This window comes from Agelaius tricolor, unplaced genomic scaffold, assembly GCF_023055355.1.
Source record: "Agelaius tricolor isolate 1412-34295 unplaced genomic scaffold, bAgeTri1.0.p SCAF_38, whole genome shotgun sequence".
NCBI lineage: Eukaryota > Metazoa > Chordata > Aves > Passeriformes > Icteridae > Agelaius > Agelaius tricolor.
Genome location: NW_027269298.1, coordinates 3877972 through 3894946, shown reverse-complemented (window position 1 = coordinate 3894946; position 16975 = coordinate 3877972). Strand labels below are relative to the sequence as shown.

At 42.3% G+C, this 16975-nt stretch overlaps 1 protein-coding gene across 5 annotated transcripts in view; it reads right to left on the bottom strand.

Annotated features, from left to right (window-relative positions):
* Positions 1 to 1377: 1377 nt before the first annotated feature.
* The window catches only part of CAMSAP1 (calmodulin regulated spectrin associated protein 1), a 33209-nt gene continuing 17611 nt past the window's right edge, over positions 1378 to 16975 (bottom strand). For 4 of the 5 annotated variants that reach the window (XM_071454422.1, XM_071454423.1, XM_071454426.1 and 1 more), the window contains exons 3-19: positions 16488 to 16750; positions 16140 to 16301; positions 15417 to 15497; positions 14437 to 14469; positions 11149 to 11290; positions 10048 to 10187; positions 9850 to 9946; positions 9253 to 9430; positions 8571 to 8665; positions 8138 to 8222; positions 5343 to 7776; positions 4517 to 4653; positions 4220 to 4428; positions 4033 to 4135; positions 3591 to 3706; positions 3207 to 3325; positions 1378 to 2911 (exon numbers count right to left, since the gene is read on the bottom strand). In XM_071454422.1, coding sequence (XP_071310523.1) covers positions 2609 to 2911; positions 3207 to 3325; positions 3591 to 3706; positions 4033 to 4135; positions 4220 to 4428; positions 4517 to 4653; positions 5343 to 7776; positions 8138 to 8222; positions 8571 to 8665; positions 9253 to 9430; positions 9850 to 9946; positions 10048 to 10187; positions 11149 to 11290; positions 14437 to 14469; positions 15417 to 15497; positions 16140 to 16301; positions 16488 to 16750 — 4697 coding nt within the window. In that variant the 3' untranslated portion in view covers positions 1378 to 2608. The remainder of the gene's footprint in view (positions 2912 to 3206; positions 3326 to 3590; positions 3707 to 4032; positions 4136 to 4219; positions 4429 to 4516; positions 4654 to 5342; positions 7777 to 8137; positions 8223 to 8570; positions 8666 to 9252; positions 9431 to 9849; positions 9947 to 10047; positions 10188 to 11148; positions 11291 to 14436; positions 14470 to 15416; positions 15498 to 16139; positions 16302 to 16487; positions 16751 to 16975) is intronic. The other variant, XM_071454425.1, reaches the window with a different exon arrangement.

Here is a 16975-nt window from a genome sequence, read left to right as displayed (position 1 = left end):
GCTGGAGGAGTTTTTATCCAGCCCTGCTTGTTTGGACAGAGCTGAGAGGGAGCAACCCTGGCTCTAATCCTGGGGAAAACCAACCCAAACAAGCAGCTTAAGCTGCAGGATGCCAATTTAATTCCATTTACCTGCAGGGATCCCAGCCCTGGGGCTGAGGGAACAGGATTCCCACACATTTCCCTGATTTCAGGCATTCACACTGTGCTCTGCAAGGACAAAACCCCATTTTCTAAGCAGGGATTTTTAGAAGTTAGCAGGGTCCAGATCACCTTATTAGGATTTTAGGATTTTATTATGTCCTTATTAGGATTTTCTGTGCTTGGCAGGGAAAGGTTAAACATGAGGTCACTAAAACCAGTGAGAAATCCTCTGTATTCAGAATTTCATAAATTGAACCCAAACCTCAACAGTGACTAGAAAATTACCAAAATTCTGCCACTGAGTCACTGCACAGATCAAACGAACCCCAGCAGACAGATTCAAGAGTCAGATGAAATTAATCCTTTAACTATTTCCCATTTTTCTGAGAGTTTTTTGGTCCCACTGCAAGCTCTTGTCACAAAGTCCTTGCAGGTCCTTGCAGGTGAAGCTTTACCAAACAGAACAGCACATCTTTAAAGTGTATTAGTTCTTGGAGGGGATGAAGTGTCACACCAACAAAAGTACACATGAAATAAAAAGGAAATCAGTTAATGATTTTTATTAAATTTCAGTGTTTCATAAAATAAATATGGTTTATAATATCAAACAGTGAGAAATAAAGCACAAGCATGAAAAGCATGGTAACAAAAGTTCCACTCATGACGGTGTTTAATACTCAGCACTTTAGAAACCATAAAGCCTTTAATTATTTACAAGCAGCAAACTATCTAACATAATTTACAAAGTTGCAGCAGCCTAGTCAGGGAGTCCTGGAAGGGGAAAAACCACGGGGAGACTGCACTGGAAGAGCTTCACTTTGCTCTAGCTAGCTTCACTTCATGCCATCCCCCAGCTCCCCTATGTACAATAACTCTCTGCACCTTCCATCATCTCCAAGGTCAAGAATCACTCTGGATTTAGAGATCTAGAGCTCAGTTCCTCTCGAGGACGGGCAGGGCCTTCTGCACTCGAGAGACACAAATTCAAGTAACACTTCAAAGAAAAGTAAACATGTGCAAACCCACGTCAGAACCTACAGGAGCTGCAGGTAGTAAGTGTCAAACCCAGGGAGCAGGAGCTCGTTAGCAGATTAAATTAATTAGGGAATAGCTACAGAAACCTGCTTGGGAACCAGATGGGGCCAAGAATGAGACATGGGAGTGGTTAAAAATAAAAACAAAAAAAACCCAAAAACCAAAAAACAAAAAAAAAAAAAAAAAAGAACTGCAAATGTACCCTGTTACCACAGACAAAAATTTAATCTGCTGAAACACAAAGACTTTTAAGGTCATAACTCAAGATTTAATATTTCAACATGAAAAGAAATCCAAGCCATTCGACTTATTTGGGCTTTTGAAACAAATGCAAATGTCTCTGTTTAAAAATTGCTTTCAAATGAGAAAAACAAATCAATATATATTAATATATCACCCAAAATAAAAAACATAACACACTCTTCATTGTAGAGCATGCTGCTCATTCAGAATAAAGACAGGACAAAGAAAGTAGAATTACATTTCATGATGTAATAAAAACATTAAAATCTGTGATCATTAAGTGCACCATCGTACAGGAGTAGCGTGCTCAGAGTGGAAATGTTCTATACCTACCAGCATCCATCTTTATTAAAGCAAACAAATCTTTAGGACACTACCTGAAACTGAAATCAGTAATCACTGGGCTCCATTCAGCTTGCCTTAAGTTTCAGGCAGGCACATTCCAGCTAGTAGCACCTGTTATGCTTATTCATGATTGTATTCCAGAGATCTTTACATTTGTGAACAATTTTTTATATTTGCTTTTTTTTTAGAAAAAGACTGGCTTTTTTTGCAATCCTTGCAATGCTTATCCTACACAGATCCTGCAAGTAAACTCTGTTCTGAGCAGCACAAGTTGGGGCTTTTATCAGAAATCTGAGAGCTGGACTTACGTTGGCAGTAGGTACAGTACAACAACTGGATGTATTCAACAGTTCCTCAAAAAGGATTGAAAGGAAGATTTCCCTAAAGACTGTTTAAAAAACCAAACCAAACCCAAAGCACTTCACCCAAGATCTGTTCAATCCTTCTACCTAAGTTCGGAGCTTGCCAACTTTTAAGAATGCCAGGAGAAAGGAGGGAATGAGGTGGAGAGGAAAGAGAATTAAATTATTCCCAATTTGTACCGATGAAAAGCTTCAAGTAAAAGGAAATCCACTTGTTCAAGATCTTGCTACATGCACAGTCCCTCGTCAGCTGAAAGCCACAGTAGTTAGCATTGGGTGTAACAGCAGATTCATCATTCATAAAAAACACTGGCAACGTTCCTTCATCCTCAAGAACTTGCATCCACGGTTCTCTGTCCCGAAGCTTCTTAAAAAATGTCTATGGTTCTGCACATTTCATACCAAACTGGAGGAAAATGGTAAACATGTCTTCTGTCAATGCAATCCCAGTGAGCCAACCTTCTCCCCAGGAGCTGGGTGTCATTTCCGAGTCTGGCCCTTCTTTGGCACCGCGGGTCGCTTGGCCTGCCACAAGTGGTTGTGGATGGTGAGAGCATCCACGCTCACTGACATGGTTTTGGCTGGGATCACGTTAAACTGTTTTCTGTCCGAGCTGTACTTATAGAGTTTATCAATCATTTTCTTGGTGATGCTCTTTGGCCCTGTCCCAGTGAGCTTGTAGATCTCCTCCGTGTCGGGGTAGTAGCAGTAAAGTGCTCGGAACTGGCAGCCGGCGTCGCGGAACAGGATGATGTAGTGGTTGGCATCACATTTCTCCAGCTCCTGCAGCAAAAACAACCAGGTACAGGGGCTGTTCACTGGGACAACCATGCCAAGCTTTAAGCTGAAGAGTTGCTCCTCTTACCAGAATTTTCTAGTCCCTTTATGAACCTAAAAGCAGAACTCTAAGTACAGAGTTCCCAGTAAATACGGGATCGCGTTTTCCATGGGGAAAGCAAAAAATGCTCTCGACAGCCACAGTATAGGAAATGGAATTCACACTGCACAGCAGTGGGGCTATGGAATCAGCATTACAGACCCATGTGATTGAGAGTGCATTAATAATTTTAGTGTTTACCTCTAATATTGAGTTCTTATGTGGTTCATTCACTTTTCCAGCAAGACAGCAGTGAGATATAGCATTATGAATAATGGGTTTGTTGGATTTGCTGCTGGGTTCCTTAAATAATTTTGGACCTAAGGAAGATAAAGAAGTCAAAATTATCTGCCTTACACTTATCAAAGCAAAGATTTTCATTCAAAGCAAAAAAAAAAAAGAAAAAAAACCCCTCATTATTTTTCTAGAATGACTTACTTTTAGAGATATTAAGCAGAACAAAATACACTTGACAACTTTTCAGAAATAACATGAAACACATCACAGGTTTTCCTGACCTGGTATTCATAATAAATGAATAAAACAAACTAAACAAAAGCAACTAAACTAAAACAAAGCAGGCACCTGTGTATTCTGCCACTGAAGCAATAGAAGAGGCTGTGGAAGCATTCTCCCAGTCTCTCTCTGTGTTTCTGCTGGGATTTCTGCTCAGAATGGGTAAGGACTCCATTGATTCAACTCTGGGAGGGAAATAAATAAAAAATTACATGCCAAGGTTTTGGGGTTTGGCCCTGTAATCTCACATAAATGCTGCTGTCCCTGAATGGAACAGAATATTCTCCCTTTTCCTCCCCAGAACAGTCAGATTCTCCTAGCTAGAAATCAAAGCAAGATTCTGACTCCTCTGGGAGAAACAAAACAGAATTACACGTTTGTAGCCACATAAACCAGATGAATTCAGCAATGCTGATTGTGCTGCTCTGCCAGTGAGGTGAAGCAAACAGCACTGAAGCCCAAATCTGTTCCATTGCCCGGGACAGAGAAACCCAAGAGAAGCTGGCTGTACCTCTGCGAGGGAGTGCCACCAGAGTGAACACTTTCAGGCTCAGTTGTTGCTGCTGAGGCCAAAGACAGACTGGAACCAGACTGAGCACTGCTCAAGTTATCAGCTACAAAACAGGAGAGAAAATGTCAAACACATTTGGTGACAGCAGATTGGAAACTCAGAGGGAGCAAACAAAGCCAATCCTTACGTGTAGAAGAACACTTGGTGCCTGAATCACTGTAAGATTCCTCACGATGGACCGACTTTGGCCTGGGTTTTTTGGGCTTGGATTTGGGCTTCCCAAGCCCTTGCTCCTCCAAAATTTGCTGCTGTTTTTTCCTCAGATATTCTTGCTTGATAAGCTCTCGCCGAGCCTTCTCCTCTTCTTTCCGTATCCGGTCCTCCTCAGCTTTGCGGCTGCCACAGAACACAAGGACAGTGCATTCAGCATGGAGCAGCCTCCTGACCTTGAAATACAGAGAAATTCTTTGCTGTGCATCATTACCGAGCCTCATCCCTTTTCTGCTCCACCTCAGCCTCCAGCTGCTGCTTCCGCAGCCGCGCCTCCTCGGCCTTGCGCTGCTGTTTCAGGAGGAACGCCGCCCGCTTCTTGGCCAGCTCGTCCTCTGCCTTCTGTTCATCCTGAAAAACACAAAGGGATGGAAAATTGAAGGAACAGTGGACAGTATATTAAGCTGGACATCACAAGATTGCTGATGATTCCAGGAAAATTTGAAGAAAAACTATTACTTTTGGAAATCTTTACATTTTTAGAATTGATGAGTGTAAATCAAATCCTCTTATTGTTCAAGAAACTATTAAGAGAGAGTTTTAGTGTTCCCTTATGTCTGTGAGGAGAAAAAAGGGGCTCATCTTACTCTGACTTGGTTTAAAATATCTTTAATTATCACAAAACCTTCCAGACCTGCAAAGTACAGTGCAGCTATGATGTGGGCCAGGATGGACGCCACAAATAATCCCAGTGAATGACAATCAGTCCAAATTAATCACACTACAAAGACCCCAAAAGTTAAATTCCCTGAGACTGAGACTAGTTTGACTTTCTTGAAAGAGAAATTAAAAGAGAAAGTATCATGTCAGCACGTTTGTGGTACTGACAATAATCATTGCTAAGCACAAATTAGGACACTAAATGTTTTGAGAGCTGATCTCTCTCTTTTTCCAGAAGTAATTGTTTTCCACTGCAGCTTTTTTATATTCAAATATTGCAACCAATTAGGGCTGTGCTCCATCAGGAGCCTGGGAAACACCAGTTCTAATGCTGGGTGAGTGTGTAACAGGAACCAAAGAGAGAAAGGTAACACATTTACCTTGAAGAAAAAACCCACACCAGACTTCTGATCACCTTCACTAATCATATCCGTGGAGCTATCCTGGTTTTCAAGTTCTCCTTCATCTGGAGCTTTTAAATCAGACAAATCTACTTCAATGAGATTGGCCTTGCTTCTCAGGGGCTCATCCACTGGGACATTTTCTTTTCCTGAGCCATCAGAAGAATTCAACCCTGTTTCCTTGAAGCTGCTATTCACCTCTTTGCTCATTTCAGACAGAATATTTGCATCTTTGGAGGTGGAAAGAACAAGTGCCCTTTGATTGCTCTCATCATGAAGTCTATAGGTATCAAAGAAACACTTCTCTTGGGAACCACTCCCATGGTCAGGGCTGCTTTCCAGTCCCACTTCTGTGGGTGTCTTTGCCAAGCTATTGGGTGGGAAAGGTCTCAAATGTGGAAGGTTTTCTAGGCTGGGAGTTGGGGTTTTAACACGTGCTGAATTCTGCTGCCTGTCCTTAGGGACTTTCAGCTCTGAAGGCCTTCCTGGCCGGGGAGTCCTTCCTTGGCCGAGGCGCGGCGGCTTCCGCAGGCTGTTCATTCCAGTTGGAGACAGGGGCTCAACAAAATGAATTGAAGGTTTCACCTTTTGGTCCTGAGAGTTACTTCTGGTTCCTGGGGATGGCACTGTTGGAGATTTCATGAGCAGCTCCTGCTGCTGGGATATCTTTAAGATGGCCTGCTGCAGGGTGCTGATTGTTTCATTCAGCTTCTCGATGGAAAGATCACATTCATTTATATCTGCTTCAGTCACGTTGTCTTCTAGGAGGGCAACAGAAATAATTTTACTTTTTTCCAGATCGTGTATAGCAGCAGGGTCTTTTGGTTTGTGTTGTTCAGCAAAAGCCAGGCTTTCCTGCATTTTTTTTGCTACTTCTTGAGAATCATTGAGCATTTCTTCTCTCTCCTCCTCCTTCACAAGAAACTCCTCAGATTTGGAACCCAAAGAAACTTCATCTAAATCTTCCCCATTGTGCCGGGAATATTCTTTTGCAAAATGTTCTGGTTTAAGAGGTTGTGGACCATCAGGAGACTTCCCTTTTTTAACAACATGCAGGAAAGCTGCCTTGCCCAGTTTTAGTCTCTGCCTTGCTGATAAGGCTTCCATCTTCTTCTTCTGAGCCTCTATGGCCCTGCGCTTCTCTTCCAGCTGCATGTGGAGCTGCACCAGCTCTGAAGCTAAAAGATTCACATTGTCTTTGTTCTGCCTGTTGGGGCTCTGCTCTCGCTTCTGTTTCCACGTGGTCAGTGGTGCTGGGCAGCTTTCTGACCCATCTGGGGTGGTTTTTTGGGAGCTGCTGGTGCTGGACTTGGTCTCGTAGCTGTTGAGCCTCTGCAGCTTCCTCTCTGCAAAGCTGGTCATGCGGACACTGCCGCTGGCCATGGACACGCTGCTCACCTGGGAGATGGTGCTCAGGCAGGGGCTGGAGCGCCCGCTGGCATCGTCCTTGTCCTCGTGCTCCTTCACCTTCATGTCCTCCTGCAGCTTGGCAGACTCCTCCTCACCAATGTACTTAGTGACTATAGGATGGTTGTCTATGGCCACCAAATCCTGGTCAGCATCTTCCATGTCCAGGAGATCTGGCTCTGAGTCTTGTCTCACCATGGTCCAGGTTGTATCCTGAACGTGCAGGCTGAGACCTTTCCCATAACTCACATTGACTTTACTTGTTACCTCATCATCAGCTTTAGCAGCATGAAGAAAGAATCCTCCAGTGGATAGCTCCTGAGAGGAAGGATCTAAACTGCTACTAGCCAAAGGTCTGGAAGCTTCTATACCTGCTTCCCCCAGGGCCATTGCATCTGCAGAACTGGCATCTGCAACTGGAGTGAAATCAGAGCTAGAAATGGGAGTAAAAGTCCTATTGAGGTCATGCTCACCATGACTGCTCGCGGCTTTCTTGCGCATCAAAGACAAGTGTCCTTCATTTAACCTCTTGGTTACAAAACTCCTCTGTTTCCCCTCCCCACACTCATCCTCTTTATTGATGACCTGTTTTTCCTTGGCTGGTTTCAGGACTGCAGGCATTAAAGGCTCCAGGTAAAAACTCTCAGCTTTGCTGTCCGCAGGGTCACTGTTTGTTTTTGGAGACCACGCTGTGGCCACAAGGCTGGGCACCCTGGCTGCTGCATTCTGCGCCTCAGGGTCACCACGGTTTGGCCTTTCTTCAGATCTGATGATGGCAATGAGCTCTTCATCTTCATCCTCCATTTCTACATTGTTCAGCAAACTCTTCCCATTGGCTTTCACCGATGGAGGGTGGGGCTGATTTTTGGGGGTTACATTGACAATGTTGGAAGCAAGACTGTCCTTGCTGATGGACCTGGCCAGGCTAATGCTGTCACCAGAGCCAGGGTCCACATCAGTACTGGCAGAATGATGAAGAGCAAATGGTGTTGGCTGAGACAGAGGCCTAAAAAAGATAAGAAGAATCTACTGACACTCAAGCACGACAAGGTACAATTTGTTGAAATAAAGACCATGATACAGAGAGCTAAAATAGTTGTTTTATTTTTAAAATGCATCCTGTACCACGAGTGACCAGCAATACCAAGCAGCAACTTCAGAAACTTCCATTTTCAAGAGCACTTGCTGAAAATCACGGCTAACGAATTTTCAATTGCAAATCTAAAATCAGTCAGCTCTGAAAGTGCACATAAGGAGAAAACAAAATTAAGTGACTGTCAGTGCAGTTCTAGGGCAGTGATACCACATTACCACAATCAAATTGTCCCAGTATCATTTCCTCAAGCAATGCTGTAAGAAATAATTACCTGGGTTTCTTCTCTGGCCATGCCAGAACTGCCCCTCGTGGCTGCCCATCAACACGGGTCAGAGAATTCGAACGATGCCGATGACCTGAAAAGGTTTTTAATTGGTAATAGTTTAGAAATGCTCTTTAAACCAGCACTATTGCCTCATTTAATAGCAAACAGAAACAGAGTCAACTCCTTCCCCAACAGATGGCAGCAGAAAACAGATTTGCTGCAGCTGCCACCAGACACAGTCAAAGCCTGAAAAAAATTAAAATCCACTATGTTTCTTAAAAGACTTTTTAGATTTACTGAAACTCAACATGCTCACCCACTTGTGTTACTGCAGATTAATTCAATTCTGAATCAGTTACAGAAATTACCTTATATTTTAATTAATTATTTTATTGACATTGACAGTCATTGTTGAAAGGCAAATTCAAGGCAGACTTACCAGGACTGTCTTCTCCCTGTAAAGATTTTTGTTGCTTTTGCCTCAAAGGCAGCAGTGGATGGGAAGGGCTGAAGGCAGGGCTTCCTCCTTTGCCACTAATTCAGAAAGGTAAAAATTCATACTTACTACAAAGAATTTTTTTTCTATAATCAGAAAAAATATCAAATTGCAAAGTCACACTGATAAGTTACCCTCATCCTCTTTAAAACATAATGAATTTTTAAGAAGTTCCTTAACAGGAAGTTTTTCGCATATAACAATACAAAAGAAAACTTATTACCTGAAATTAAACTAAGTTTCTAAATGCAGTAGATTTAAGACAATGCTTATGTAAATAGTAAATTCAAGTCTAAACAAAGGCTGAAATAACTTAGAGGTCACCATGAAATTTATGTCAGCTGAAAACTCTTTTCATTAATCACACCAGATCATGCTGAAGTTTGTTTTCACAGAACCCCAGAATAGTTTGGGTTGGAAGGGACCTTAAAGACTGTCCAGTTCCATGGACACCTTCCACAAGAGCAGCTTGCTCCAAGCAAGACCCTGGGCAGCTTTGGAGTCCCTCTGGGGACTCTAAGGTCACCCAGTTTGTGGCAAAATGACAACATTCAGCAGCACAAATCCCCAGATTATCCAAACAGAGGCACAAAGAGAAGGTGGAAGAAGATGAAGACACACTCACAGGTAGTCAGGCTCCTCGGGGTGCAGGTAGTACCTGCTGCAGGCCTCAGGGGCTGCCTGGGCTGGGGGCTGCAGCTCTGCTGGGCTGGGGCTGGCAGGAGTGGCCAGGAAGCTGCGCTTGGTGGCGTTGGAGATGGGGACAGGGGGCCGGCTGCTCTTCTGCTGCATCACTGCCTTGACTGGCACAGAGGGACAGCATCAGCACCACCAGGGGCCAGGGAGGGGCAAACAGCACAGGAAGCTCTCACATTGCACAGGGTAGAAGGGAAACTTTGTCTACACTGTAAGCTGAAGTACTGATCTTTATTTAAAATATCTGTCTTCTGGTGAGCGTAATGAAAGTTACAAATTAATACATTAATCAGTGGGTTTAGGGGGGGAAATTATATGTTCAAAAATTATCCATCCAAAATATCAGAACTCAAGTGGATCTAGGACTAATTTTCCTTCTACTTTACTGCTTTTCAAAGATCCCCAGCAAGAATAAATCTTGGGGAGAAATAAACCTTCTAAGGAAACACCACCAGGCAACAGTTTCACTGCAATGTAAGTATTTTCTAAATAACATGCTATCAGTTATCTGTGGTCATGAACTTACCATCCTTTATTTCCTGGATATCTCTGGGTTGTACAAAGTCTGGTTTGACATTCTCAAACCACCAGAAGAGTTCTGCAATGAACACCATGACATTAGGCTGAAACAGGAAAAAAAAATAAAATTACACCTCACATTAACAAAACACTCCTGATTTACCCACATTTTATTGAAAAATCCATCTTTTGTTATGTTTCTTACCTTTAAAACCAAAGGAGCATACAACATGTCCTCCAAGGTGAGGTAAAAGCATTTGTTTAGGTACTCATTTGAGAATTCTCTCAAGAGCTGAATGTTATAGAGGCTGTCTGCAATTGATGTCACCTCCTTCAAACAGATATCTGGGAAGAGGAAAGGGCTGAGTAAGTTCTGGCACTTTCCCAAGGGATCACCCTTCCACCCCCAGCTCACAGAAACATGAAATACAGGAACTTCACAGACTCTACAGCAGCACTGGATATTTACTGGCTACCAGTGACATTTCTCTACCTGCTCAGTGCCAGAGGGACAGGAAAAGGAGGCAGAAAACCACAGAGAGCAGTATCAGTTCTGCATTCATTTTGGAATCCACAGGGGATTCTGTCTATCACAGCCACAGAAAAGGTAAACAGGCTACAGAGAACACACATAATGACAAAATACAAAAGCAATTAAAACCAGACATCTTGATTTGCATATAATAAAGGGTTACTCCTAGGATTCACAGTGCTGGTTCCTTCTGAAAACACTCAGGAGCTCTGCAAGGTACAACATATCTGAGAATTTAAAAACCAATAGGAAATGTTGATTTGCAGAAGTTAATGCAACAAGGACATTGATTTATTAAAAAAACATTTTCTGGGGAAGAGAACTCAAGTTTTGCAATGCCCAAGAGTGACAATTTCTGCAGATTGAGAGAAACTATTTCATAATCTAGATTTTTAAAATGCCAAGTTATGCCAAGAAAAAAATGAGAATTATCAGCTAGCACTGGTGGACATGTACTCCATTTTTATGGCATTGAAACCAAGCTCAGTTATTTAAGCAAAGAAAGCCACATCATCTAAAACTGGAAAAGAAAGGATTCTTTTGTGGCTCATAAGATACAGAACACAGTCTTCTAAATACAGTAAGTAAAAAAATCAATATCCAAGAGAGATTCTTTTTAAAATGCAGATTCCATATGTGACCTGTCTCCAACCTGCCATACTCCACTACCTATTAAATGTGCTGCATTTTAAATTTTTCATGTATTTCTAGTTCAGCTTTCAAAGCCTGAAAGCCTGTTATTCCTTTGATTCCCTCAAAACCTTTATTACATACCATCTAGTTTCATTTGCTCTGGACAATAATAGTGAATCACAGCTAGAAGAGCAGCACCATCACTACCATCCTTCATCAGATCTTCCAGCACAGGGAAATAGGGTAACTGCCTGCTGGAGAGGTGGTCCCTTCTGTAACGCACCTACAGAGAGAAACAAGGGTTCACATCATGCTGAAGAGGCTAAAAGACAAAAAAAAAACCCCAAAAAAGCAAAGAAAAAGGAATCTGTGTTAAGCATTGAAAACTCTTTTCGCTGGATCCTTTCTGCCATTCTGCCCCAAGTCAAAGCCAGCTGGCAAAGTTGTGCTTTTCTTCCTGTGGAAGCCAATTCTGAAGGAAATGGTGTTTGCTTTTAATCCCAGAATGGTTTGGGTTGGAAGGGACCTTAAAGATCACCTAACCCAGCCCCCTTGCACTAGGGCAGGTTGCTCACCTGCCATTCAGTCTCCTCATGGCCAGGAGCAATCTGTGCTGCTGGATTCCTCACTTCTCTCACACATTTTAACTTATTATAAATCAATTTAACTCAAAACCCTTCCCCACAGATGCATGAATGCAGCAGATCCAAAGAAAGAGACACGGGGAACTACATGAGAACACTTAAAGCTTGGGAGAAACAAAACACAGCAAAAATAATTCTGAGGGGCTGGTGATCTCTCATACCTTACCCACATCCATGGGTTTGCTGCTGTGCCCACAGACAGCAAAGTTCTCTCAGAGGGAACCAGAGCATGGCACATCTGTGTGCAACACAGGTGTTGTGCAAAAATAAAAACCACCTTTTTCAAAATAGTCAGAGAGAAGGAGGCCTTGACATCCCCAGCAAAACTCCCCTTGATTTACTACAGATCAAAATCAAGCTCTGGTGCAAACCACCCTGCAGCCCTCAGGGAATCTGGAGCTGCCAAAGCCAGTCAGCTGAAGAACAAATCTTGGCATTGCTTCTTGCAAGTTTTGCAAGTTCCAGGGTTGCTGTTTCCTGAGCATCCACACACTATGGGAGGCTGTGTCTAAACTGAGCAGCAAAGCAGGTGGGAAAGCAAAAGCAGAATGCACTGCAGGGCCTGGCAGAAAGAGCTGGCAGTGCTGGGAAAACATCCCTTGGCCACTTCAGGGCACTGAGAGCACTGGGACTGAACAGAATCTCTTGTCTGCTCTGCAGACACCCCAATCACACACTGAGTCATCAGAGGAAAGCTGGGTTTTACCAACATCCTACACATCCCAGGCCAGCCTGGGAAAGCTCTACACACACACACATTCCTAGGTGTCAGTTTAGGATGGCACAGGCTGTGAAAAAATCTGTTCAGAGCAATGAAGATCACTTGGAGCAATGAGAACCAGTTTCTTCTCTTTATTTTGCATATGCTACCCCAAGTTTCCCAAGGAACTCAAAGCTATCTCTGCATGCTAATGCTATTTTTCCTGTCCTTTTCCCAGGGGCAAATTGGGTTTTTCCCCAGCCTGGAGCACTCCACGAAGATGGAATGGGATGGGAATCATACTGTACCACACGAGCATATTCCACTGGCTCCAGCATGCAGTGAGATAGGGCATGCATCAGATCAGGCTTACAGAGAGAAACAGTGAGATATAGGATGGTGATTATTCAAACAAGAAACAAATCAAAGGCATCAGCAACATCCATTATGCACTAGAAATGTGGTTGTTAAGTCTGGTAGAGTAAGTGTGCACACCAAGGGAAATTGGTTAGCTTGAAAGGGTCAGCATTTATCCACTTAAAGTAAGCATATTTAAAAAAAAACCTTCAGAAATTCTTTTTCAACTTTAATTCCTCCTGTAGTTAAAGTAGATAAAAATATTTCTCTTCCAATAGGCTTAAATGGAATTTAAATCAATGGCAGTCAATACCAAGAACTAAAATCTGTAAAGATTCCTTGTTTCTTTTGGCTTTAGTGAAAAACCCCACAAATTTATCAAAGAGGGTTTTTATGGATTTAATTCCTTTTTTTTTTTTCTCAGCTGTTATTCTCTTAACCCTCCAGTCTTTTACACTGAAAATTCTGAATTCTTCCTTATTTTCTAAGCCAAGTGTTGTGGTTTGTAACCCCCCTGTCCATGCATACAGTGAATGACATTTGTATGCAGTAACTGCAGAAACAGTGCTACTGAAATAGAGATTATTCTATTCCAACCAAACAAAAATCACAAAATAAAAAAGCACAGAATTGACAGAACCTGACAACAACTTTGAGAGATTTCAGAACCTGCCAGTAAACCACTAAAATCTGAGCAGACTAGAAGTGAGACAACCTTTGTTTACTCCTTCCTTTAATTTCAGATATTTAAAGTTTTGGCTCAAACAAAGGATTAGGAGGCTGCAGTGGGACTGAGCTCCCTGTGGGAAGGCAGAGGGATCATGGGGAGGCTGCCTGATCACACCTGCCTTTTCCAAGTGCTCTGCCCTTTGGAATTAACAACTGAGACAACAGCTCATCTTCCCAGAGAGAAAATGAACAACCAGCTCCTGCAAGGGCAGGAGAAAGGGCATCAAAGCTGAGGAAAGCAAAGGAACAAAGGAAAATTCTCTGCAAGATGGAATAAACCCAGAAAACTCTGACAAAAGAAAGCAGGATTTCTATAAGCACAATTTTGTTGGTTTGGGATTTTTTTTTTTTAATATATAGTGGAATTGATATTCCAATTTCACACTTCAGCAGAAAGAAAAATCAGTATTTTGTTCCACTGTCTTCCCTCCCAGTGTGCCAGCTCCAGGCTCCTTAACTGAGCACACAATCCCAGCAACTGTCCCACAAACTGGGCTGGCCCATCTCCTACCCCACCTCAGAGAACAGCAGTGCTCTGGCTCTGACAGATTCACAGATCTGCAGCAGAGCAGGTGCAGGAGCAGTGTAAGAGCATTATTTAAGCACAACCATCTGAGTATCTTAACTATGGATTCCAAGATTAGGCAGCCCTTTAAGCTGCCCAGCTTTTCCCTCACCTCAGCGCTGTGCTCAGTTCCTACTCACACTCAGCAAATGCAAACCATTTCAACTGGTAATTTTCTGGTTTTTTTATTGCTACTCCAGCTCCCTGACTCCTGCAGTGTGGAAGCAATTTGGAGATGCTGCAAAGGGAGTATGCTGTGTGCTGTACAGTATGCAATAAGCACGGCATGGAAGCAAAGCCTGATGACCCAAAAGCTCACACAGGTGTTTTTCAAAGAGCAGCTGAGAAGCATTGCAATGGAAGCAAACACTCTGAGGAAGTTTAAAGAGCCATGATTTTGTGGATGACAACTGGTGTAAAAGTAGTTCACTTACAGGTACTAATTTCCAATACCATTTGGAAGGAGACTGCTCAGGAAGCAAGGAAAGGAACGTAGGAATAGGAAAGGAACATCAGCAATGCAAGTTAAAAGCAGTAATACTTAAATGCACTTCAGCAATAAACACTTTCACATTTCAGAGGCCTTGTAGCCTAGAAATTTAGATTTAAAGAGACTCAATAGCCTATAGGATCAAATAATTCAAGAGATCCTTTAGATCACAGTTCAACTTGTAAATGAAGCATCTCTTTTTTGATGAAGGATATTATTTTCCATAAAAGGCACATAAAAAACCTTCACCACTAACATGAAAATTAAACTGTGCCTTGTTCATAGGTCACACTTTGAGCTCTTTGCCTAGTAATGCCAATCTGAGGAAAGAATATGTTATTTGTAATTTAAGGTTTTATGAAATCCCAGATTGGGAGTTCAGATAGATATTATGTTGGAGAAAGACTATTTGACATTCTCCAGAAATGAAAGTGTGCTATATTTTGCAATATTAGTGCATTGTAATATAATTTCAAGGGAAAAAGCTGGAAAAAAACTACAAACACACACATATAACATTTGAATGCCAAGAGTATCCTTCCTGGACAGAACCTGAATAAGTCCCTAAATACACACTGGAAAAATAACATGCAAAAAGAACATGCCCCAAGAGCTTTCAAAATATATAACATATATTTTGTGCTGTGAAAACTGAGTCATATTTACCCACATACAGTTGATACAGGTTATTTTAGTTGAAACAAGTTGTTTTCGTCCTACTGAAACTTAAAGGAAAGTCAGGAGATAACAATGGGCTTCAAAGGCAGGGAAGGGCACTGATGACAGAGACAAAACAAAGTGCATGCAGAAAACCTCACTTTTGAGGATTGGAGCCCTCACACTTCCCTGACAAAGAAAATACTGATATTTAAATCCATCCATCATCAACACACAATATCACAACTGAAGACAAATTTGTTTTACCTTTTGATGCCCTGGACTTTCCATTAGTTGTTGTTTTAATTTAATCTCTTTCTCTGTTATCTCTCTCATTTTAAGGTTCACCTAAAAGGGCATAGCAAAGAAAATTAATTAAAATACACCTGGACATGTTTCCACAAGTGTCCTTCTTGCTCCTGTTACTTAACAGTCAATTCATGCTACAAACATAAAAAGCTGATAGAAAAGCATGGTACAGCAGTTTTCTAGACCAAGTCTCTATTAGCAGGAGCTGAAATCACAATCCTGGGTTTGCAAGGACACATTCCCTTTGGAATGTGACTCTTGTCACTCAAAAGAATTAGAGTAACTTAACTGCTGCCCTTGGAAAAATTCCAGCACTTCTGTTAAATGTTCCATCTAGTCAGAGTTAAGTCCATCCTCTTATTTAGCATGAAACAGGGCTTCACCTAAAAAAAACCCCACCAACCAAAAAACACCTCATAGCAACTTCTCTGAAAAGAAAGAATCCAATTTTACAGCTTTTCTAAGTTAGCTCCTTATTATTGTCTTTATTTTTAAATTTACCAGCTTTATCCTTCCCTAAGAAAAACAAGTAGAAGGGATGCTAGGAAGTAGATGTTTGCTAAAGTAGAAGGGATGACAGAACTGCACAAGTAAGAAAGGAAGGCATGCATCAGAATCCATTTGAAAAATCTGAAAGCTGACAAGAAAAGACAGGCAGGCTTTTCCCAAAGTGAATTTTACCTTGTTAATCCAGAAAACCATGGCATCCTCCAGATCATAGGGCAGTTCTTTTGAGGCACTGAATGTAGAGAAACGCTTGACACTGGCAACCACCTTCTCAATGCTGATCATTTCTACAGTGTAGGCCATCATAAGGGCATCAATCATTGCCATATGAGAACTCTGAGAGAAGAAAACAGAGAGGATTGGCAAATAAAATCCCTTTTAAAAACAGTACCTTCTAACTGTATTTAAACCAAAACATTGCTAAGGTTAACGACCTAGAAATTAAAATAGTAAATGGAGTGAAGAGCTCTTAACTAGCGTTAAATAAAAAGAAGATGATTAGGTGGATTTAATTAAGCGAACCATTTTGATTGGTGCAGAGCCCAGATCAGACTCAGACACAGGTGTATCATCGCTCTCCATGACGTAAATCCCCTTCCGAGACAGCGCCTGGATCACGGACTGGTGGCCCTGCAGAGCTGCCACCTGGTCCCCCTTGAGGATGAGGCTGCAGACGCGGCAGTAGAGCTCGCTGGAGAGCAGCAGTTTGATCACGGGCGGTTTGATGTGCTCCTGCTCGTACTGGTCGATGTAGAACGGGTCCTTCAGCTCCTCCGGGACGTTGTCTGCAAGAGCCGAGAGAGCGGTGACACGAGGCTCCTCAGCAGCAGTGGGCAATCCCACGTGCCACAGGGATGCACATTTGATTTGGGATTATCAGGTTAGGGCACAGGTTAAAATGGGTGGCAGATGGGCAAGGTTCATCCATATCAGCACAGCAAAATCCCAAAGCATCCACGCACGGCAATTGGAGAACTGCAAGACTCCATCACCAACAGGAGTTGGTCTCT